At 43.5% G+C, this 24,014-nt stretch overlaps 1 protein-coding gene across 3 annotated transcripts in view; it reads left to right on the forward strand.

Annotated features, from left to right (window-relative positions):
- Nucleotides 1–24,014, forward strand: part of N4BP2 (NEDD4 binding protein 2) — a 43,433-nt gene that overhangs the window by 15,884 nt on the left and 3,535 nt on the right. For 2 of the 3 annotated variants that reach the window (XM_032223973.1, XM_032223972.1), the window contains exons 3-16: nt 878–2,045; nt 5,306–5,433; nt 7,605–7,693; nt 8,581–8,657; nt 9,640–9,798; nt 11,184–13,315; nt 14,279–14,364; nt 15,513–15,561; nt 16,509–16,735; nt 17,952–18,070; nt 18,173–18,308; nt 19,263–19,451; nt 20,396–20,564; nt 22,086–22,209. In XM_032223973.1, coding sequence (XP_032079864.1) covers nt 878–2,045; nt 5,306–5,433; nt 7,605–7,693; nt 8,581–8,657; nt 9,640–9,798; nt 11,184–13,315; nt 14,279–14,364; nt 15,513–15,561; nt 16,509–16,735; nt 17,952–18,070; nt 18,173–18,308; nt 19,263–19,451; nt 20,396–20,564; nt 22,086–22,209 — 4,852 coding nt within the window. The remainder of the gene's footprint in view (nt 1–877; nt 2,046–5,305; nt 5,434–7,604; nt 7,694–8,580; nt 8,658–9,639; nt 9,799–11,183; nt 13,316–14,278; nt 14,365–15,512; nt 15,562–16,508; nt 16,736–17,951; nt 18,071–18,172; nt 18,309–19,262; nt 19,452–20,395; nt 20,565–22,085; nt 22,210–24,014) is intronic. The other variant, XM_032223974.1, reaches the window with a different exon arrangement.

The raw sequence follows: 24,014 nt of genomic DNA on the forward strand, positions 1-24,014 counted from the left end.
CATTCACATCCAGCAAAATCTTTCAAGGGAGGATTTACAGTCACAGACCTCATCTGGCTTGGAGAGCTGCCAGGCCGAGATCTGCAAAACTTGGCAAGGAGTCTCAGAGAGTCACGAACCAATTAAGTGAACTAATTGTCTCCTGCAAAATCCACTCCCCTTTTGCTCCTCTTTTATTTCCTCTGGGAAGGGCCATTCATCGTCCACCTGTGGCCTTACTCCCAAGTCGACCCCTGTTCTTTAGCTATTCCTTTCGCCTGGCAACTCTGCGCATGCGCACACTGGGAACAGGCTCCAGCTGTTCTTCTGCCCCAGTGATCTCCGACTCTGAAGGCAGCTGATAACACAAGGAATTTGTCTTTGTGCATATGCTCTCAGTGTACATAAGGAGAATAAAATACATTCATCAAGAATCATAAGATACAACGATGAGTGATAGTCAAAGTTACTAATAAGCTATCAAATCATACTAGTAAACAAATAAAACAATATAAATCGTAAAGATAATAGTTACGATTTTCTTTTCAAGGTGCACCTAACAGATGGTTTTGCGCCCATAACTCAAAATTCATGTTTAAATGTAGACACAATATTTAGTTCCAGCATTTTTTTAAAAAAAAACTTGCTTGCAGTTCTCCCTGCTAGTTCCAGCCCCTGCTCTTTGGCCCTCTAGGTAGCTGAATCTGTGAAGAGTGTCCTTTAACCAGTCTTTTTTTTTTTAAGAGAGGGCAAAGGTCGCTGCAAGAGAGACCGAGACCCAGGTAATCTTCAAAATGAAAATTCGCTGCCTCGTTTACTTCTGCAGTGCTATTGAAGTTGGCGTTCAGAATATGGGAATAAATCTAGTAAAGTAATTGTGTCCTTCTGTTTTTACTAGTGGAAGAGACTATGGATTATCTATTGGAATTGTCCACAGCAGCTAAGGATACAGTCTGTCCATCCAAAGCCTCAGGTTTTGATTCCCTGTCCGCACTGCTAGTTGGTGAAAATAACTCAAGTCGTAGTACTTACGAACTTGAGGGCAACGATACTACTGCAATTGCGAAGCGTGGCAAAGAATCGCAGCATCCCTCGTCCTCTGAAGAACTGGCACCCTTGATAGAGAATTCTCTTGAGGGGGGCAGTCGAAAAAGTGAAGCAGAGGAGTTAGAAAAGGATCGTCTCTCAGGTAGCCTGACTCTGGCTTGGGACCACAACAATTCCAATTGCACCGAATTAGGTATCGAATCCAATGGAACAGCAATAGAAAACTGGTTCCCGGCCTTGAAACCAAGTTATAATGAAGCAGCTGAGTCGACGTCCATATCAGAGATTGAGACGAAGGATATTTTGACCCAAACCCCAGAGAATTGCAGTTTGCCAGAAGTTGTACTTGACAGCGGAGCCGTTTCGGAAATGGTGACATTAGCCGACAAGGGAGAGTCTTACACTGAGCCACATCAAATGCACAATGTCTTATTTGACTTTAAGGCAGTAAGCACCCTCACCACTCAACACCATCAGGTTTTTGCAACAATAGAGACGAATGCCTTCTCTAGTTCTCACGCTTCTTCTCGGGCGGCTGAGGGGCAAGAAAACATTGTGACTTTCTGTCATAATCTGAAACAATTTTGCGTCCCTGACCTGTGCACGGGATCCGGTGCAAAATCGGCACCTTTGTCGAAGGAGACCGATCCTTCTCGGCGAACGTGGAGTTCTCCATTTTCCCTGTTTCAGAAATATCCTCAGCAGCTTAATTTTTATCCCGCTTTCGAATCCCAATGTAGAAATCACAGCTTTGTGACTCCCATCGCAATCAGTCCCGGGAAATGGAGACCAGCTTTGGATGGGAGGAGTCAAGGAAAGAGCTTTTGCTCTCCGGAAGTTTCGACATCCTGGGATGTTGTGCCCAAGAGATATGGGAATAAAAACGGGCGACAAAGACATCATTTTTCTCAAGTCCCCCAACTGCCTGGGGGTCACATCACCAACAGGAAGACCTTCGCAGGGCACGTTCTGGTTCTCCTTCGAGGGCTTCCGGGATCAGGCAAATCCTATTTGGCAAGGTAGGTTCTACGTACAAAAGATTCAGAAATAGGACGTGGCTGCGTTTTTCTTGCTCACACACAGGAGCATCGTTAAATTCTATCAGTATGCCAGATTCCCTTCCGACCATATAATATAGTATCATCTTTATTGTCATTGTACTTAAATGCAACGAAATTGGTTATATAAATATGCAGGTAGTCCTCAACAGCAATTCATTTGGTAACCGTTCAAACTTACAAAGTTACACCTGAAAAAGAATAACAATTTTTCGCACAACTGTTGCAGTCTCTCCATGGTCATGTGATCAAGAGCCATGATGGTGCAGTGGTTAGAATACAGTATTGCAGGCTGATTCTGCCCACCACCAGCAGTTTGATCCTGGCTGACTCAGCCTTCCATCCTTCTGAGGCTGGTAAAATGAGGTGCCAGATTATTGGGGCCAAGAGGCTGACTCTGTAAACCGCTTAGAGAGGGCTATAAGCACTGCGGTATATAAGTCTAAGTGCTATTGCCTGCCCATTCCTTCCCTCCGTCCCTCTCTCCCAGTGGTTAGAATGCAGTATTGCAGGCTAATTCTGCTGACTGCCAGCAATTCGATTCCTGACCGGCTCAAGGTTGACTCAGCCTTCCACCCTTCCGAGGTTTGTAAAATGAGGAGCCAGATTGTTGGGGGCAAGAGGCTGAATCTGTAAAACCGCTTAAAGAGGGCTGTGAAGCGGTATATAAGTCCAAGCTCTATGGCTATCAAAACCTGGACACTTGGCAACTGACTTGTACTTACGATGGTTGCAGTGTCATAGGGTCATGTGATCCCCTTTTGCGACCTTCTGACAAGCAAAGTCAATGGGGAAGCCAGAACCGCTTAACAACCATGTTAATAACTTAACAACTACAGTGATTCACTTAAAAACCGTAACAAAGTTTTGATGAGTTTCATAAAATTCGGCAGAACTCGCTTAACAAATGTCTCGCTTAGCAACAGAAGTGTTCGGCTCAAGTGTGGTCTCAACTCATAGCTCTCTCTATTCATTTACTCAATGTAGAAGCCAGGGATCCCCTTCAGTTCGTGATTAGCTCTCAAGTAAGAAGCGTGGCCTGTTAACGCAAAGCATGCAATTTTAAAATGATTGCTGGATTTCCTGACCATCTTTTGCAAGGGCTGAGATCTTTTAGTTCGTCTGTGGCATGAAGGCAGCCAGGCGTGACCCCTGAGTTGTTCGTAGGGTATCTGCAGCACCAGAATGGGCGGAGGAACTCCTAGTCACACCTGGGCCACTTTCAGGAAGGTTTCAGGCCTGGGTAGTGATGGGGAGAGGCACAATACTTTGCTGATCTATGTCTTTAGTCCAGGACCAATGTCAGTCAGCCCGTGGCGTGTGGGGATGCTGTATAGCTCTCCTCACTCCTTATTAGCACCTACACAAAGTTGCTGGATGAGATTGTCCGTCATTATGGAATGAGGAGTCATTCCATAATGATGGACGGTCAGGAGCATATCCTCAATATGCTCCTGATATCCAGATGTATATATCTGCATATTTCATTAACAGAGGGAATAGAATCAAGATCGCGTGAATACTTAATACCACTTTATAATGCCTCGATAAGGCCACACTTGGAATCCTGCATCCAGTTTTGGTCACCACAATGAAAAAAAAGATGTGGAGACTCTAGAAAGAGTGCAGAGAAGAGCAACAAAGATGATTAGGGGGCTGGAAGCTAAAACGTATAAAGAACGGTTATAGGAACTGGGTATGTCTAGTTGGATGAAAAGAAAGACTAGGGGAGACATGATAACAGCATCCCAATATCTCAGGGGTTGCCACAAAGAAGAGGGAGTCAACTTATTCATATTAGATTTGGATTTGCCCAGTCAAAAGAAAGAGAAGAGGTGATATGATAGCAGCCTTCAAATATCTCAAGGGTTGACACAATGAAGAGGAGGTCAATTTATTCTCCAAAGCACCTGAAGGCAGGACAAGAAGCAAATTGGTTGCTGAACAATTTTGTGCACAAAATTGCACAAAAACCAAATCAGTTTGTGAATTCTCCAGGCTTAATACACCTTTCGCCCTGTAATCCCAAATAAGTAGGCCCACACTGCCTATTGAATTAGTATATTTCTGTTGCTTAAAATTGTTCTTTATTGCATTATTTCATTGTTTTTTGCACTATAAATGAAGATATGTGCATAAAAAATTGTTTTTTTTTCAAACTATAGTCCCGCCCCCAACAGTCTGAGGGACCATTATCCCTCTTTAATTCACCATTGGAGGCTGTGTGTTGTGTGTGTGTGTGTGTTGATTCTCGCCTTCTTCCACCTGCTTCCAATGTCTCTCAGTGCCCATATAGGGGTTTTTAGTTGCAGTCTTAATTGGTGCAGTTCTCAGTCTGGTTTATTGTGTGGTCATCTGAAACATGGAGGAGTTATTTTGAAGGAAATCCTGTTTGTTTTATTCTTTTTTAAATGGCCTATTTTAAGGAGCCTGAAGCTGCTGTTGTAATGAAGTTAGACAAGTGGCAAGAAAGTTTGTGCTCTTTTTTCCTTTGGAGGGGGAGTCTTAAATAAATACCATATTTTTCGGAGTATAAGAAGCACCTTTTCCCTCAAAAAACAGAGTGAAAATCTGGGTGCGTCACTGAATACAGCATTTTTGGCCTCCTGAAACCCCCCCCCCCTTTCACCAAAATGGCCGTGCATTGCCTTTAGGAGGCTTCCAGAGTGCTCCTGGGGGCAGGGGAGGGTATAAATGAGCGAAAAATGGGCCATTTTTTGCTCAGTATTGCTCCCCCAGCCCCCAGGAGCACTCTATAAGCCTCCTAAAGACTATTCATGCCCTTTTTTTGAGAAAAAATGGGCCCGTTTTCACCCCCTGTTCAAAACGTTTGAGGACCCCGGGTTTAGGATTTCCTGCCCAAGCAGGGAGTTGGACTAGAAGACCTCCAAGATTACTCTATTCCTTGATACTATTTTTTATGCTTTTATTGTAAACCGCTCATAATCCCTTAGACGAGATGGGCAGAAATGTAATCAATAAAATAAATGATAAATTACGGCCAATATAGTCCCAGTATATGACCGCTGATGAACGCATGGCTTCCCTTCCTACATCAAAAGACGGTCACGGGTGATTGTAGTTCTTTTCTGAAAGATCTGAATAGTGAGAGTCACGAGGACGAACGATGCCCAGGTTTCCTTTCACATGATTTGTAGAAGACCAGAAGAACGTCTTGGGGGGGAAAAAAAGATGAGAGTTGTGTTTATCATTTTTCACAGGGTTTTGCTTGAGGATAACTGTGGTGGGATCATTCTTAGCACAGACGACTATTTTTGTCAAAAGAACGGGCACTACCAGTTTGATGCCGACTGCTTAGCAGACGCACACGAGTGGAATTGGAAACGCGGTAAGAATTCAATGCAGCAGAACGTGTCCTAAAGGGATATTGTCTTTGCCATAGGCGCATCTTAAACATCTGCAAAATTAAGACCGTTTTAGATAAAATGCACATACATTTTCTGTCCCTGTGCCCCGTATCAGTTGAAAATCCCATCCCCAATGAATCATACATGGCACTGAACTAGCAAATATATTAAAGCAGGGGTGTCCAAATTTGGGAACGTTAAGACTTGTGGACTTCAACATAGCTGGCTGGGGAATTCTGGGAGTTGAAGTCCACAAGTCTTAACGTTCCCAAGTTTGGACACCCCTGTATTAAAGTAAGGAAAAGCTGTCCCTTGAGGAGTATTTGGAAGTTTCACTTGGTGCACAATATGGAAGTACGGACAATTATGAGTACCAGTCATTCAGGACATGTGACACGTGAATTACATTGGTTACCAGGGTGGAATTCAAGCTACTGGTATCATGGCCTGAGAGAGGGGATGTTGGTTATTTATGGGATGTCTGTGAAGATTCTCAGCCATCCCAGGTCATGGTTGTCCCAAAAGTGCTTTTTTTTCAGGAGGCACCTGGACCTCCTTTGTTTTTCTTTGAAGGAATTTCGCTTCTCATCCAAGAAGCTTCTTCAGCTCTGACTGGATGGTGGATCCTTCCCTTCTCCACCGCCCAGTCACAGCTGAAAAAGTTTCTTGGATGAGAAGCGAAATGCCTTCAAAGAAAAACAAAGGAGGTCCAGGTGCCTCCTGAAAAAAAAGCACTTTTGGAGACTTATGGAACCATCTCTCGCATAAGGTGGTGTCTATTCATTCTGTCAGATCCTGGCAGGAGGTTCCTGTCTGCGAGAGAATGCCATCTAGCACTGACAATGTTACCTACCGTGTTTCCCTGAAAATAAGACCTAGCATGTTTTTTCCCTACCCCCAAAATAAGCCCTACTTAAGTGCCTGGGCAGCCGGATGCCCATTCTGTCTGGTTGCTTGCGGTGCTCCTAACATTAGGTGACTCAAGGGGAGGGGGAGCTGCCCCATGCGCACAACGTCTTACCTCAGAGGCCCCACAACCAGGCCATGCATGCTGCGACAACTGCCTCGTGGTGACAGCACCAGCAACTGTGTGCAGCAGGAACCCACGTGCTCACGACCATAACAAGCAACATATCAGTGCTGGCCACGAGGCCGGCAGATGTCGGCGTGAACGACCTGGCTGCAGGGGCCCTTAGGTAAGGCGGTGCAGGGTGCGTGGGGCAGCTAAACAAAAATAAAACCACCCCTCCCCTGAAAATAAGCCCTAGTGCCTATTTCAGAGCCCAAAAGAAAATTAAGACCGGGTCTTATTTTTGGGGAGAAACTGTAGTTTAGTAAAGAAACGTTTGTAAGAAAATCACCAAGCTCATTACAAGGGACCCTGCAGAGTGCCATCTGTTGAGTCTTTTTTTGCCCCCCATGGTGCCAGCCTTCCGGAACATTATTCCACAACCTATCCCAAATTAGACTTGCCCTAACCCAGCTGGCCTTTCACAAGGCACAGAAAACGTGGCTTGCCATCAAGCCCAGTTTATGACTTGTATCGGCTGTGAGTCTTTTGTGCCATTTATGCTGGTTTTACATGTATATGAGATAGGTAGACCATAAATTTATGAAGGGGATGCGGTGGCTCAGTGGCTAAGGCGCTGAGCTTATCACGTAATGGAGTGAGCTCCCGTACCTCTGCCAACCTACCAGTTCGAAAGCACGTACAAAATGCAAGTAGAAAAATAAGGACCACCTTTGATGGGAAGGGAACAGCGTTCCGTGTGCCTTCAGCATTTAGTCATGCTGGCCACAGAGACGTCTTCGGACAGTGCTGGCTCTTCAGCTTTGAAATGGAGATGAGCACCGCCCCCTAGAGTCGGGAACGACTAGCACATATGTGCGAGGGGAACCTTTACCTTTATGTAAATTTATGAAATTGATAAAATAAGTGTTGTTAGAGGGATCTAGAGTTCCTTTTTAAATGTCCTAGAGTTTAGTTCAATATCTACAGTTACTGCAGTTACTTTAAAAACAGAGAAACTGGAGAATTCAAAACAGATTATCAAAGAAGAACATCATACATCTTTTATTTTCCATTAAGTAATGATAATAGAAATTGTTCGTGAGTTAACAATTAGTTTTTTTCCCTCAATTTATTTGTCAGCCAAAGATGCCTTTGAGAAAAGGATCACTCCTATAATCATAGACAATACAAACACGCAGGCTTGGGAAATGAAGCCTTACATTGCTTTGGTCAGTATTCCATATTTTTTAGTGTTGTTATGTTGAATATTGTTTATTTGTAGATAAATCAGTGGGTGGTATATATTGCTTCAGAGGGTGTAGTTAAAAAAAAAAGAAGATGGTGGCCATAATAGGGCCATAAAAAAGATCAAGTACAGCTTTTATTGTAATTTTTTTACTATATCCTGAAGGTACACCAATAATGTAATATTACAGTGTCCTTGGTGCTTTCTGAGTTTGGTGGTATTCTGGCAGACATTTCACTACCAAACTAGGTAACATCATCAGTACTAGGTGATACACTAAATACCTGTGCCAAATCCCACTCCCTTCTAGCACTGATGATGTTACTTAGTTAGATCATGAAACGCCTGCAAGAAAATAACCAGGGTCAGAGTGCACCAAGAACCCTGCAGTTATTATCATAGTTCTACTACTACATTTCACAAACCTCACTCCCTTCTACCAGTAGCACTGACGATGTTACCTAGTTTGGTAATATTTAGCTGTTCATTTTTTAGAAGATGAGATGAGATGAAATAAGCTGTATTTTCACTTTTTTCTGTGAACATACTGGCACACATTAAAAAATGAAATTCAGATGCCCGCTTTCAAAAGTGTGTGTGTTTTTACACACACACCCCTATACATATACATGTACATACATATACATATGAGATATATACACAAACACACACATACATATATATTATGTACGTATAATATATTAATCTTATACATTAATATAAACATATGAATCATGATCCATATTTAATACATAGCGGGGGGGAAGTCTTGAGAGTTAACAAAGTTGATACTATATATAGTACAAAGCTATTACAAAATCGACTAGAATGATGATTTTATTTATTTATTTATTTTACGTTTTTCTTCAGTCACAGCAACACAAATACAAAGTTATATTTCGTGAACCGGATACATGGTGGAAGTTTAAACCAAAGGAATTGGAAAGGTAAATAATAGCAACCATAGTAATTCTGTAACAACATTACACAGTATGTGTAACGCAGGTGTTGGCAACCTTAAACACTCAAAGAGCCACAAAGGTCCTAACCGGAAGCTCCCCGTTCAATTCTGGAGCCGACCGGAAGTTCGGTTCACCCACCATAGAGTCTCCTCCTAGCACAGCATCCTTTTTCCTCTACCTGTCCTAACCGAAAACCTTATCAATTGTGGAGCCGACCAGCGACAGGGAGCTGCAGCAGAGGGATGAAAGAGCCACATGCGGCTCCAAAGACCCGGGTTACCGATCCCTGGTGTAATGTCAATGAGAAATACATAATAAATATATCTCAATTAGGCATCAGTTCGCTTGCTTGCAAAAACTTTCTACTCAGCCTGCCTTCAATTTATCTATATTTCTGCGGTGCTATTCGTTGTTTGTTTGTTTTTGCTTAGTTTTTATTGGTATTTATAAGATTTCATGGAATACTTAGGAATGGCAGCTTTATTTTCTGAATACTTCTTTTTACCTCAGAAATACCACCTTCCTTTGAGTGCAGTCATTCATTTAAACAGCATCAAGGGTATATAAATATTTTTAAGTTGACATTAACGAAATTTGAGGACAGCTGGTCTTCCTGTGGACTAATTGTTTCCCCACTGATATAAAATGTGTTGATTTAGAGCTGTCCTTTTCTTTTTACCTTTAAAATAATTCAATAAGTAGGCTACTTATGATATGTTTAAAAAAATACAATTCCCTATAATTTTGGAAGAGCTTTAGAAATCATCTGCCTAAGTCTTAAAGGAAAAGTCCCTTGTTTAGACCAGAGTATGAGAAGAAGTAGGTAATCTTTGTGAGCTGCAGATAGGCATGAAACAGTAGATTTTTAAACTTTTCATTTGTAGTTAATTTTTAAAAACATTCTCTCAATCATGTTAAAGTTGCATGCTGGCAGCCTATCAAGTATTTTGTTCTTTCCGATATTTAGGCGAAATGTTCATGGTGTATCTAAAGAAAAGATCAAAAGAATGTTGGAACGATATGAACATTGCCTGACTGCTAATTCAGTTTTGAATTCTTCAATCTCAGATGACATGAGAAAGCGTGAAACCGGTGGGGAAGTTCTTCATCGCGAGAAAAGGCAGGGGTAAACTGTCTATAGATGTTTTAAGCTTGCTGTTTAAAGTACGAAGCTTATCGTTGGCTCCCCTTGGACCGTGATAGTTTTCTTGAAGACATTTCATGAACCAAATGGGTCACATTAAGAGGCATGGAAGAAAATAGCATTTGGTGCAGTTATCTAATGCAGCATCTAGCCTTCATGCTAGAACAGGGGTGTCAAACTCAAGGCCCATGGGCCAAATCTGGTCCACGGAGTGCTCAGACGTGGCCCGTGGGGCTGGCCTGGAAACAGCAAAGGTGGTGCCTCTGCCAGTGAAAATGGAGCTCCGTTTTCGACTGTGACGGCCTCCAGCAGCCTCCTGCCAGCAGAAATGGGGCTCGGGAGAGTTGTGCGCTCGGGCCTCACACGCATCCTCAACACAAGTGACGTCAAACTGACCACGCCCATCCTTACCACGCCTCCAAAGTCAAACACAACCCTGATGCGGCCCTCAATGAAATTGAGTTTGTCACCCCTGTGCTAGAATATCAGGCTGTGTGAGGACATCTGTGAGAGTTCCCTAAGTGGGGCATTCTTCAAACAAGTTTCAATAAAACCCCTAAAGTAGAAATGACACAATTTGCCTTGATATTTTGTGTTCCCTGGAGATTTGCTGTTGCACTTTCCCAGCAGCAAAACAGAGCTCAGTCTAGTTTGCTACACTAGCAGTGTAGGAAACGTATAATATTCTGCGAAGATAATTGTAAAAGTTGTAGGTCATCTCTGTATCCAGTGGCAGATTTTAATAAGAAAAAAAATAGAATAGCTTCATCTTTATAGATCTATTTTTTTTCAGTAGATAATATAAAGATGACTATATCATTATATTGATACTTTAAGGGTTTTTTTGTCCACCAACTCAAAGCAAATGCAGTATCTTCCCTTTGGTTTTATAGTCTTAATGAAATGTTAAGAGAAAAAAACCAGCTATATATCTCTCTGTCTTAAGGGTGGCTAAGACACTGAGCTTGTTGATCAGAAAGGTCGGCAGTTCAGTGGTTCAAATCCCTAGCGCCGCTTAACAGAGTGAGCTCCCGTGGCTTGTCCCAGCTTCTGCCAACCTAGCAGTTCGAAAGCATGTAAAAATGCAAGTAGAAAAATAGGGACCACCTTTGGTGGAAAGGTAAAAGCACTCCATGCACCTTCAGCATTTAGTCATGCTGGCCACATGACCACGGAGACGTCTTCGGACAGCGCTGGCTCTTCGGTTTTGAAACGGAGATGAGCACCTCCCCCTAGAGTCAGGAACAACTAGCACATATGTGCGAGAGGAACCTTTACCTTTACCTTATCCTCTCTCTTAGCATTAAGTGATTCTTTAAGCATCCAGTCTCCATTTCAACAAAAATCCTCCTATATTTGTCTTGTAGGAAAGAAGAACAGAAAGAACATTTTGCCTCCCCTTTGAAAAGCGTAGAATTAAATCCAGATGAAAAAGCTACTTTAGAAGAAGTTATGGCAGACGATCAGAGCCTTCAAAATGAAAACAGAAGAGCGAGACATGATTTACAAGAATCCAGTTCTGAATGTAGAATAGATGGCTTGGATGCTGCTGTGTTACCAGCAGGAATCAAAATGGAATCCATTCTTGAAGCAGAGTTAAGACCAATCTCGGATTCCAGTGAAAATACTCTGTCGTGCAATAACAGTGAGTTGAAACTTCAGATGGAAGCAACTGTGTATCATGAAATAACGGAGCCAGAATTCACAGAAACACAACATGAAGATGGAGATCTAAATTCTGGCAGGTCAATAAAACCCCAAATGTTAAACTTTGTGGGAGACTGGCCAGTAGAACAAACTTTGGGCCAAAGGGTGAAAAGAATTAAAAGATTAGAAAAACGGGCCAGGAAGGACAAAGGAGATTTAAGTACGCCGATATCTACTCTGGATTCATTCAAAAATACAAATGAAGATAAAGCATCCGATTGGATAGACAGCCATCAGGACCTGCCACTTTCTGAAGACAGGGGTGAAGACAAATGTCAAGAGAGCAACTGTAACTTTCCTTCTACGTCGGTGCCTGAGGTTAATGCAGAAGTCCATACCACAGAATTGCTGATGGTAGGAGACTGGCCAGTCCAAACTTTACAGCAAAGACAACACAAAATGAAAAGAAAAACCAAGCGAGACATTAGCGAGTCAGATGGATTAGGAAACAGTCAGGATGACGTCAGCATGGGTGATGGGACTGTGACGTCTCAGCTGAATGAAACGTCTGCAGATGTTGAAGAGCAGGGGGCCTCTTCAAAGGAGGAACGCATTCCAGGATTTGAGATCACAGCTTCTGAACCTCTTGGTGAGAAAAAGCCAGTGCTGAATAAAAGAACGCGTAAGCATCATAAATTGGCTTTAACATTTACCAACAATTCGGCCCTCCACAAACCAGGGGAGCCACTGTGCACTTGGGCTGAAGAAAAACCCAACCCGTGGGTTGTGTCCCAGGCTACCAAATCTTCGCAGACGGAACCACGAGATTTCGCCCTCCTGTGGAGGCTGGAGAGAGAGATTGTCTTTTCGGAAGATACCAAAGTCTTACACGGCAGACTCGACGGATTTGTACCCAAGAGGGTTGACGTGGTCCCAGATTGTCCAGACAAAATACCCTACAAAGTAACCTACGAGAGAAGCACCTACGTAGAAGAAAGGGAGCTGGTGAGGGTTGATGAATCCGAGAACCTCAATATTTTGTGTAAGCTCTTTGGGTCTCTTTCGTTCGATGCCATCAAAGATCTGTATGAACGATGTAACCGAGATATGGACTGGGCTACGGGACTCCTGTTAGACTCTGCCGAGAAGCTCTGCAAAGAAGACGACGGTGGAGCAGGGGTTCGGCTCCCGGACGTGTCTCTTCCTTCGAAGAGGCACGCTGCGCATGAAGACAGATTTGCGGGTTCTGTGGCAGTTCCTCAACCGACTGCGGTTTCTAGGATTATTCACCAATCCGAAATAGCGAAAGTCCCCCTTGGTGATGAAAGTGTAAATGTTTCTGGGCATCCTACAGGACACGGCATACATTTTTCTTCAGGAGAAAATGGAGGTCCTTTGAACGGGCAAACAGAACAGGGAATTTCTAGGGGGCTATCAGAGAATGAGCCGCAAAGGACGTCTTCGGTTAATGAAATGGACGTCGCCATTCCTGACGAAGTTGACGGCCCTTTGAAAGCCACCTGTGATGGGGAAGAAGATCAGCTTGGAGCAAACTTCCAGGAGGCTCCGTTTCCAGAAGAGATCTTGGATTTGAAGCTAATGGAAGCGACGGATTCGAGCGTTGCAGAAAGCCACACATTTGAACCATGCAGAAAAATGGATTGTAAGCCCAGCATTGTGGTTCCGACACAAAGGGAGAAAAACAGCTCCGATAAAGACAATGGGACAATCCAGTTGCAGGACTCCGTATCTCACTCCAAGTCCGTGACCATAGATTGTCTCGAACTGGTCTTGGCTCCAGAATTCGCCATGCAGTTAAATGAAATATTTGGACCGGTTGGAGTTGATGCAGGTAATAACATCACTGACTATTTTACTTAAATAAAATAATGAGTTGATTCTGAACAGGGAACTGATGATTGTATATACCATGTTTCCCTGAAAATAAGACAGGGTCTTATTTTCTTTTGACCCCCAAAATAAGCGCTTGGCCTTATTTTCGGGGAGTTCTTATTGTTTTTGAGGTGCAGGAGGTGGCGAGCGTAGTCACCTCATGGCGCTGCTGTGTTGCATTGCGCTCAAATCCCAATTGAGCTTATTATCCAGGGAGGTCTTATTTTCGGGGGAAACGGTACCTAACAGACCTTAAGATTTAAAAGAACTGAACAGGTTAAATAATATAGGTTGGTATAGATTAGGCAATAATATATAAGTATCCCAAGCATTTATTTTGAATTAAGTCACTTTGGATCATTGTTCATGATTCATAGTTTATTTTTGGCCTGCTACATAGGTTTGACTTTTGTTGTTCTGTGGCTAGCTAGCTGCTAATTTATGGGGAGACTGTAGTAAATCATTTTACTATAACTAATTACTCAGTTGTAGTAAAAGCTTTAATGTTATTTTATCTTATAATGGCAAAATCTGTCCCAAATACGGCCCAAGAATCTAATGTGTGGGGGTGATCTAATGCTACCTGAATATTTGTGACTTCATCACCTTAATTAACATTTCTCTATAACCTGGCAAGTGATTTGAAAAACAAGTAAATATGAATTTGGTCTTGGCTGACTGGCTGGGGAATTCTGGGAGTTGAAGTCCACAGATCTTAAAAGTTGTCCAGATTATAACATTTCCGTGCTTGCACATTACTTAGATGGCCCATTTAAATTTTTTTTTTAAAAAGCAACGAAAGCGCAATTGTGTCTTATTAAAAAAAAAAAGGCTTAACTAAATACCAGTACAATAGAATGAGATTCTCTTTAAATTTGTATGTGACTTTTATCTCTCGTTTTTTCCCCCCTCCTTCCATAAGGATCACTAACTCCTGATGACTATGTGGTTCATATTGATCTGAATTTGGCCAGAGAAATTCATGACAAATGGAAAGCATCTATTATGGTTAGTCAGCTTAAATTAAATCTACAGATAGGTTTACTGTTGTTCATGACTTAATATTACATGGTATGCATTATATTACAGAATGTTCATTTTTTTACTTGTTCTATAAATTATTGACATTTCAATAATTTGCAGAACAATTATGTTGCATTTGGTCCAAGCACATTTCTTTAAAAATATGTACAGCTAGTTCTTGACTTACAGGCATAATAGAGTGCGGAATTTCCATTGTATTTTTTTTCTCCAGACAAGGACTATAGGCGGGAAACATACACAGAGAGCTATAGATCTCCCAGCTTCGATCTGTTGGTCTTCCTTCTAGGTTAGGTCATAGAATTCCCACCCCATTGAGGATGGTTGAGGAAAAAACCCAGAGAGGCGTATTTAAATATAGGATAGGATAGTCATATAGTCAAGGCGATGGTTTTCCCAATTGCAATGGATGGCTGTGAAAATTGGACCCTAAGAAAGGCTGAGTGCCAAAGAATGGAGGCCTTTGAACTCTGGTGCTGGAGAAGACTCCTGCATTGAGTCCCTTGGACTGCAAGGCCATCCAACCAGTCAGTCCTAGAGGAGATCAACCTTGACTGCTTTTTAGAAGGCCAGATCCTGAAGAGGAAACTCAAAGACTTTGGCCACCTAATGAGAAGGAAGGACTCACTGGAGAAGAGCCTCGTGCTGGGAAAGATGGAGGGCAACAGAAGGGGATGACACAGAATGAGGTGGCTGGGTGGAGTCACTGAAGCAGTCAGTGGGAACTTAAATGGACTCCAGAGGATGGTAGACAACAGGGAGGCCTAGAGGAACACTGAACGTTCAGAAGCACTCTGAAGGGCAAAAATGGGCGCGTTTTTGGCAAAAACAGGCCATCCGTAGCACTGCAGAGTGCTTCGGGGGCCAGGGACAGCAAAAATGCAATGCACAGAAGGTTCAGCAGGCCAAAAATGCCCATATTCGTTCTATAAGATACATCTAAATTTTCACCCACTTTTAGGGGGGGAAGGTGTGTCTTATATCCCGAAAAATACAGTAAGTGCCACCAGACAATAATCATTGAATACTTTTTTTGGCACTGACAAAATAATGGCAGTCTTAAATGTCCTGTTAGAACTTAACAATGTACTAATTTTATGAATGTTTTGATTTAGAAACGTCAGAGGAGAGAAGAAGAAGAATTGCACAAACTCCTTGAAGAAAGTAAGTGCCGCCTTCAATTATCGTGGTTCTTCTGTTCGTAAAGTCTACCATTGCAAAGATCTTGCTTCCTTCTCCGCCCGCTCCCACTACCAGTGATTCTTAACGTGTGGACTTCAACTCCCATGGCTGCCTTGGGAATTCTGGGAATTCAGAGTTCAAAGCCTTTATTGCCATTGTACATCATGTATACCAGTGGTGGGTTTCCATTTTTTTTACTACTGGTTTGCTCGTATAGACGTGCAACGCTTCTGTGCATGCACAAAAGCATCCGGGCGGGTGGGTGGAGCTTTCCACCGAAGCTACTACCGGTTCGCCCGACCCGGGCCAAACCAACAGAAACCCACCTCTGATGTATACAGCGAGTTAAAGTCCACACATGTAAAAAGTTGCTGTGGTTGATGGGACGTAAGCTAAACAGCAATGGTTTTGAAAGCTGCTTTTTTTTTTTTTAAGCAGAAATGTATTTCTTTTGTGACTTCGTTCTCTTTGTGTATAAGTCAGTGTGGTTTATAGCGGCCTGTTTTTATTTTTGGCAATTTTAAAGAAAAGTGCAGCATCTCACCGGACCAAGGTTGACTCAGCCTTCCGTCTTTCCGAGGTCAGGTAAAATGAGGACCCAGATTGTTGGGGGGCAATCTCATCTATGGAGATACACTAAACAGAGCTAAGCAAACACTTTATACATAATAGTAACCATTTTAGTAAAGAACACTAAAATAGAATTGATACACGTGATGTATTTGGGGGTGTAGTATAATAAATTTATTTCCCTGCCCACATTCAAAGGGGCAAGAGTCCAATTCTGCATTTCATAATTTCAGTTGACCTTGAAATACAGAAGAAAACCACTGCATTCGGGTCCCTCCCCTTAGTTTCTTTAAGATCGTCTTTTTTTAAAAAAAATCTAAATAAAACGCCACTTTCATCTTCCATTATTTGTTCTAAAGATCCCATGCTGTTGGAGCGGCTGCACCCAGGCAAAGTGGATGACGTGCTTTCCCAGTACACCGCTGATTTTCAAGAGCAGGAAAGCTTACCTGGAGCTGGATCGGCTGAAACCTCGGCGGCTTCCGATGTTTTCCCCTACATGGATCATTGGAATGTTCACACTCAGAGAGTATCGCTTCGGGAGATCATGTCGGAAGAAATTGCGCTGCAAGAAAGACTAACAGTGGTACGGTATTGCTGCTGCCTCTGCTGGGTGTACTTCCCGGGGGTCTCATCCTGAGCTGTGTTTGTTCTGACCGAGGCTCCCCAAGAGCATGAAGCAAACTCCTGGTCCTGACAAAAACCCCTTTTATTAATTTACTGTGAATTCACAGCCAGCAAAGTCTTTTGAGGGAGGATTTACAGTCACAGACTTTATCGGGCTTGGAGACCTGCCAGGCCCAATATCTGCAAAACATGGCAAGGAGTCTCGGAGAGTCATGAACCAATTAAGCGAAGAACCGTAATTGCCTCCTGCAAACTCCACTCTTCTTTCGCTCCTCTTTTATTTCCTCTGGGAGGGGCTATTCATCGTCCACCTGTGGCCTTTCTCCCAAATCGACCCCTGTTCTTTAACTGTTCCCTTCGTCTGGCAACACTGCGCATGCGCACACTGGGAACAGGCTCCAGCTGTTCGTCCACCTCACAGAGGTCTGACTCTGAAGGCAGCTGATAACTGGCACAGGGCTCTGGCCCCCTCTGTGCCTCCGATGCAGAGCCCTTATCAGAGCCTTCCCCAGACTCCAGGACTGGCCCGTGTTCCTTCCCAACCTCCTCACTCTCCAAATCTGCTATCAACTCTGCTGGCAAGCCATAACAATGTTGTGATAAGGGCTCCCAACAACTCAGCTGCCAGTCGTCCAGTGCTTTGCAGCATTGTGCTCTCTATTGCATGGGTTTTCTAACCTTGACCATTTTAAGCCTGGATGACTTCAACTCGTAAAGGTCTTAAAATGGGGTAAAACTCAGTAACCTCTGCTTAACAACGGAAATGTTGGGCTCAATTGTAGTTGTAAGCCAAGGGCTACTTGTATATTTATGGATAAGCCAAGAATTTTAGGTGCCAAAATGCAATAAAAAAATCGGGTTCACCTTATCGGTGGCTGGGCCTATGCCCCAGTATATATGATGATACTTCTTAAAAGTACAGTACCCATATTTCCCATATGTATCTGTGGATAAGCCAACTCTCAAATCTTTAATCCAAAGTACCTTGAAAAATGCAATTTTCATGATCCTTTAAGAAATTTGAGGATTGGCTGATAGGCTTACATGCAGGTAGATATGCATGTAAGCATATGGTGATAACTAAAAATATTGTTGTGATTTAATATTTGCACTGTATCGTAGAAATACTTTAGAGGTATCGTTGTTTTTTTCTCTTTTTTCATTTTGTGGGATAGAAACCTTCCCTTTGCATTGCTAAAAAAGACTGTGCTGCGAAACTGAAGGAGAAACAACTTCTGGAGTTATTCCCAACCATCAGCGCAAACTTTTTGATGGACATCTTCAAGGATAACAAGTGAGGCTTTCTTTCACAATACGATGCCCATCAGTTACATGGAAGTTGTTCTACCTGAGGTGACTCCTTGTGGTTTTTGTTGTTGTTTTTGTAATTTGCCAGTTACTCCTTGGAGCAAACTGTCCAGTTCCTCAATAACGTTCTAGAGGCAGATCCCATAAAAACAGTGATCGCGAAAGAGCCCGCTCAGAATGCCAGGCGTTCTCCGAGCAGCGCTTCCAAGGCCCGAGAGAAAAAGGTAAAAGCCGCCTCGCACGAGCGTTGCAAGTCTGGTTTTGGAAAGGGGCTTTTTACAAACACTTGAGTGGAGCTGATGCTCTCTGAGCTTGGTTGGTTTTCCCGCAGACGTTTCGTTAGGCAAGGAGGGGAACAAGATCTACGTACTCTTCAAAAGAGACAGTCCAAAAGCCCAAAAGATCACAACGCCTCCTGACCAGCAATCCACAGTCAGATATGCAGAGATTAATGTCAAGTGCTAAACAGCACCCCCAATTAAGGGACTACAAATTCAGTAAACGATACCCTAATCAAGACAGCAACAACAAGACTTCCACAACGTTGACAGGGCAAGCCGCTTATATAGAAACACAGAGAAAAACCCCACTCCCTTCCAGCACTGATGATGTTACTTAATAGGGTGATGAAATGTCCAAGAGAAAACCACCAATCTCAGAGGGCACCAAGGACTTTCTCCACAGCCTTTCTCTTCCACCACTTCCTTCTCCGTAAATCCCCATCTCTTCTAACACTGATGATGTTCCATAGTTGGGTCATGAAACTTCCCGAAGAAAACTCTAGAGAGCTTGAAGGACCCCATGGTCGTCATCTTCCTCTTTCTCTTCTTCCTCCTCCTTTCCTTCCACCCCCCCTGCTCCACTCCACAAAGCCTTTCTAGCACTGATGATGTTACCTAGTTGGGTCATGAAATGTCTGCAAGAAAACCACCAAGCTCAGAGAGCCTCAAAGACCCCACAGTTCCACCCTGAGCTACAAATCCTGCAACCTTATCCTGGGACACGTATACTTGTCTTCATTCGTACAAATATATTTGTACAAATATAGTCTTCTATTGGCACTAAAGCGTAGCTCACTTTTTCCCAGTACGGCTTTTTCTCGGTTGTCCTTGAGCTAATAAGCCAATAAAGCTTTGCCTTTGAATTGTGTCCATAAACGCCTCCCTTTTCAATCCCAGGCCAAGAAGACGAAAGAACTGGAAGATATTCTGAGCGAGAAAGGATTCCAAGACACCCAATATCCAGGCTACAAGGACTTCAGGGCTGAGGCCTTCCTTCACCAACAGCAAAGGCAAGAATGTCTAAGGAAAGCCGGAGAAGCATATCGCATGGGGATGAAGCCAGTCGCGGCGTTTTATGTGCAACAGGTAATTTTATTTTAACCAGTGATGAAGCAACATTTCAGCACAGAGGCAGCCATTCCGGAAAGCCACAAACTGCACAGGAACATGAGGAAGTAGGACGTGGTTTCTCAGATATAATTCTGTGGCTCTCAAGACTTCTTTCAAAACCCTCCTCCCTTCCCCTCCAGGCCTTCCGGGAGGCAAAAACCGAGGATCAAATGAATACAGGCAGCCCACTACTTAGAACCACAATAGGGCCCAACATTTCTGTTGCTAAGTGAGTTTTGCCCCATGTTACGACCGTTCTTGCCACGGTTGTTAAGTGAATCCCTGCAATTGTTAAGTTAGTAACACGGTTGTTAAGCGAATGTGGCTTCCCCCATTGATTTTGCTTGTCGGAAGGTCGCAAAAGGAGATCGCATGATCCCAGGACACGACAACCGTCATAAATGTGAGTCACTTGCCAAGCATCTGAATTTGGATCACATGACCACGGGGTTGCAGCAACGGTTGTCAGTGTGAAACATGGTCATAGGTCACTTTTTTCCGTCACTAAATGAATGGTTGTAAGTCAACAACTACCTATATCCTGACTTGCCTAAGAAATCCGGCAAGAAAAATCACAACATGGGGCAAAATCCACTTAACAAATTTCTCACCTTGCAACTGAAATTTAGGGCTCAATTGTGGCCATAAGTTGAGAACTACCCGTATCCGTTAAATACCCTGTGATGTTTTTAATTTCCTCTATTTTCCATTCATTCCTCCCTTCCTTCTTCCTGTTCCTGCTTCATACCTATGTTCAGTTGAACTGCAGCTACCCGCAACAAGAGGTAACTAACCAGTGCGGTTAAAAGATTCAGCTCATTGTTGTGAGACGCTGAGAAGGATTCAGTTCTTTGCTTGTGGTAGAACGGTTCTCCCCGTAACCAGGATCACACTTAAGTTGCTGTTGTGTGTGTTTGAAGGGTCAGCTTCATGAGGAGAAGATGAAAGAAGCCAATGAAGACGCAGCTCAGCAAATCTTTGAGACAGTCAACGCTTCAAAGCTGCCTATCAACCTTTTGGACCTTCATGGTCTTCACGTGGATGAAGCTTTGGGCCACCTCTCTAGAGTCCTGCAGGAGAAAACCAAAGGTAAGATGTCAGAGCGTGCACAGTGTGACTATGGGAGACAACCCAGGAACAAACACAGGATGCATAATGGTTTTATCCAAGAATATATACATACACATACTTTAGTCAGACCTCAAACAAACAGCAATCAGCAAATACAGCAGGGAAGCACACATGGAAAGAGAGATACGCCCCCAACATGGTCTCTTCTTATTACAGGCTCTTAAAGTGATATCAGCCCAAAAACCTTACTGACTCATTCCCAGTGTTACATCATTGTAGCAGCTGGTCAGTTCTTAAATCTTTACCGTGACGTAAGAGTCATCTTTCCACATAAACAGATGAATACTTCCAGAAAACAAGCACAGAAATGAGGACATGATATACCATCGAAATTAACTGCGGTGGCACAATTGTGATTTGGGGTGGGTTAATAGCAATATAGCAATAGCAATAGCAGTAGACTTATATACCGCTTCATAGGCCTTTCAGGCCTCTCTAAGCGGTTTACAGAGAGTCAGCATATTGCCCCCAACAATCTGGGTCCTCATTTTACCCACCTCGGAAGGATGGAAGGCTGAGTCAACCCTGAGCCGGTGAGATTTGAACCGCTGACCTGCTGATCTAGCAGTAGCCTGCAGTGCTGCTTTTAACCACTGCGCCACCTTGGCTCTTAAAAGTAGATACCATACTTTTCAGAGTATAAGACACACTCCCCCCCCCTCCCAAGAAAGTGGAAATGCTGGTGGGTCTTGTATACCGAATACGACTATTTTTGGCCTCTCAAAACCCCACCCTACAGGTCTGTTTTTGGCAAAAACAGGGCACGCAGAGGGTTTGGGAGGCCTGCAAAGTGCTCCTGGGGGCTGGGGAGAGCCAAAATGACGCACCTGGGGGGTTTGGAAGGCCAAAAACGGGCGTGCAGAAGGCTTGGGAGGCCTGCAAAGTGCTCCTGGGGGCTGCAGAGAGCAAAAGTCCGAAAAATATGTACTTGCTTTGCATTTGAAACATCTGGATTTTCATTCTTGCCCTCTAAGGAGCTGAACTGAAGCAAGATTCTGATCAGAATAGGTAGAATAATTTGTTCTTTCGATTGTTTCAAGAGTGGAAAGTTCTGTTTGTAACTATAAGAGGCTCTGTGCCAAGTTTTGCCTTGCCCTGCGTTTGGGAACTCATTATCTGGCAGCTCGCCAAACGAGATAAGGTTCGTGTTGATAAACATTCCTTGGAAAGACTGTTTGCCAAGCCTGGCTGACTGCGAATGAAAGGAATTCACAGTCATGTAAATAAAAGGGATTTGCTGGGACCAAGACTCTGCTTCATGCTTTTTAAGGAATCCTGGGTCAAAACATCTTGGCAACTTTAAGGCAAAGCAAAGCTGTCTGAGGAATTCTGAGAGTTGAAGTCCACAAGTCTTAAAAGTTGCCAAGGTTGGAGACTCCTGGACTAGATGACCTACAAGATCCCTTCCAACTCTGTTAATCTGTATGTTTAAAATGCTGAATCTCTGAAGAGAGCACATCTGTCATTCTTGCGAAACAGAGTACAGCCTGGCAGGCGGCATACCGTATCTCTACGTGATCACCGGAAGGGGAAACCATAGCCAGGGAGGGGTTGCTCGGATCAAGCCAGCAGTTATGAAATACCTCACCAGCCACAAATTCAGGTGAGTTCTCAACGTCTGGTAACCGAACACATTGGCAGTTTAACTGCTTCAGGACTGGCGCTCTTGTTTTCTAGAAAGGCTAAATTGGGAGTCTGGTCGTGATTCTCTGCAGGTAGTCCTCGACTTTACGTCCCCAATCGAGCCCCACATTTCTTGTTGCTAAATGAGACAGTTGTTAAAATGAGTTTTGCCCAGTTTTACAATCTTTCTTGCCACGGTTATTAAGTGAATTGTTGCAGTTGTTAAATTAGTAACCCGGTTATTAAGTGAATCTGGTGAATTAAGGTCTCAAAGGGGGGTCACATGACCCTTGGGACATGTTTGTTTAATGACTATTTCAAGTTATAACATCACTGAGAAAAATGACCTAACGGCTGTTTTTTGCACTTAATAACTCTGACAGCATCCCCATGGTCATGTGATCAAAATTCAGATGCTTGGCAACTAACTCTTATTTATGACGCTTGCAGCGTCCCGGGGTAACGTGAGCCCCTTTTGAGACCTTCTGACAAGCCCAAGTCAGCGGGGAAGCCAGATTCACTTAACAACTGTGCTACTAATTTAATAACTGCAGTGATTCACTTAACAGTGGTGCCAGGGAAGAGTCATAAAATGGAGCAAAACTCACTTAACCAATGTCTCGCTTAGCAACATAAATTTTGGGCTCAATTGTGGTTGTTAGTCGAGGACTGCCTGTATCAATATTTGGATAATCCTGTCAAGTGTTTAGGGCAGCCTTTTCACGATCTGGTAGCTCTCTCTGCACAAGAGCCATTTGTTAGAGTTTGCAGCAATCCAGCCAGCACCCAAGTAAATAATTCAGCAGGATTCATGTATAAAAGAAACCTTCTTTATATACAGTAATATAAAGCATGATGCATGTATACAAACCCATGCAGAAGAAGCCAGAACCAGAAATCACAGAATCAATATAATCAGAGAGGCTATATTGCCCTGATGCCAGGTGGCATGTGGAGCCCTTTCTATGGGCACACAAGCCGTCACCCCATGTCAGCTCTACCATGCATGGACACGCTCCTCCCACCGGCCAGCTGATTTTTGGGTCTCTGCTGCGTATGCACGGGCGGGCGGGGAGAATGTGGGATATGCACATGCATACCCAGGGGACGGGAAGGAAGTGCGGGGGCGCACCACCCCTCCCCATCCCCCCACAGCCCATTTTTTGTCCCAGGAGGCTGCAGGGAGGCCTACTAGACCCAAAATGCGGCAACGGGGGGTGTCACACGCCCATGCCTGAGGGTGTTGTGTGTGAATGCACACAGGTCTGGGGCATGCACGGGGGGGGGTGTCACATGTGCATTGCATTATGTTGCATGTGCACGCTTTCGGCACGTGACGACAAAAAGGTTAGCCATCAGTGCAAGGACAAACCAACTCTTTTATACATAGTCAAGTTAAGCCACGCCCAGGCTCTGAGCCGTCTGGGTCAAGTTAAGCCACGCCCAGGCTCTGAGCCGTCTGGGTCACCAAACTGTCCCCATTGGCTGACCTGTTACCATGTCTATTCCAATTCATGAACTCTCATACACTGACACCATTGCACCTGTGATACTTTTTAAAATGCCAACTGTATGTATCCATGATCACCAAAAAAAAACCCCAATCTGGAACCAAAATAATGAAACTTAATCCAAAGATTATGTTCTCCTTCATGGAAGCCCAGAGAAGTTTTGTTATTAACATCGTAATTGAAACAGAAGAAATCATAATAGTTTTGTTCCTTCTATTCACTGTTGTTTGTATTCATTATTCAGAACAGTATTTAAGTGAAATCTCTTCCTGTT

Source organism: Thamnophis elegans, chromosome 9, assembly GCF_009769535.1.
Source record: "Thamnophis elegans isolate rThaEle1 chromosome 9, rThaEle1.pri, whole genome shotgun sequence".
Classification (NCBI taxonomy): Eukaryota; Metazoa; Chordata; class Lepidosauria; order Squamata; family Colubridae; genus Thamnophis; species Thamnophis elegans.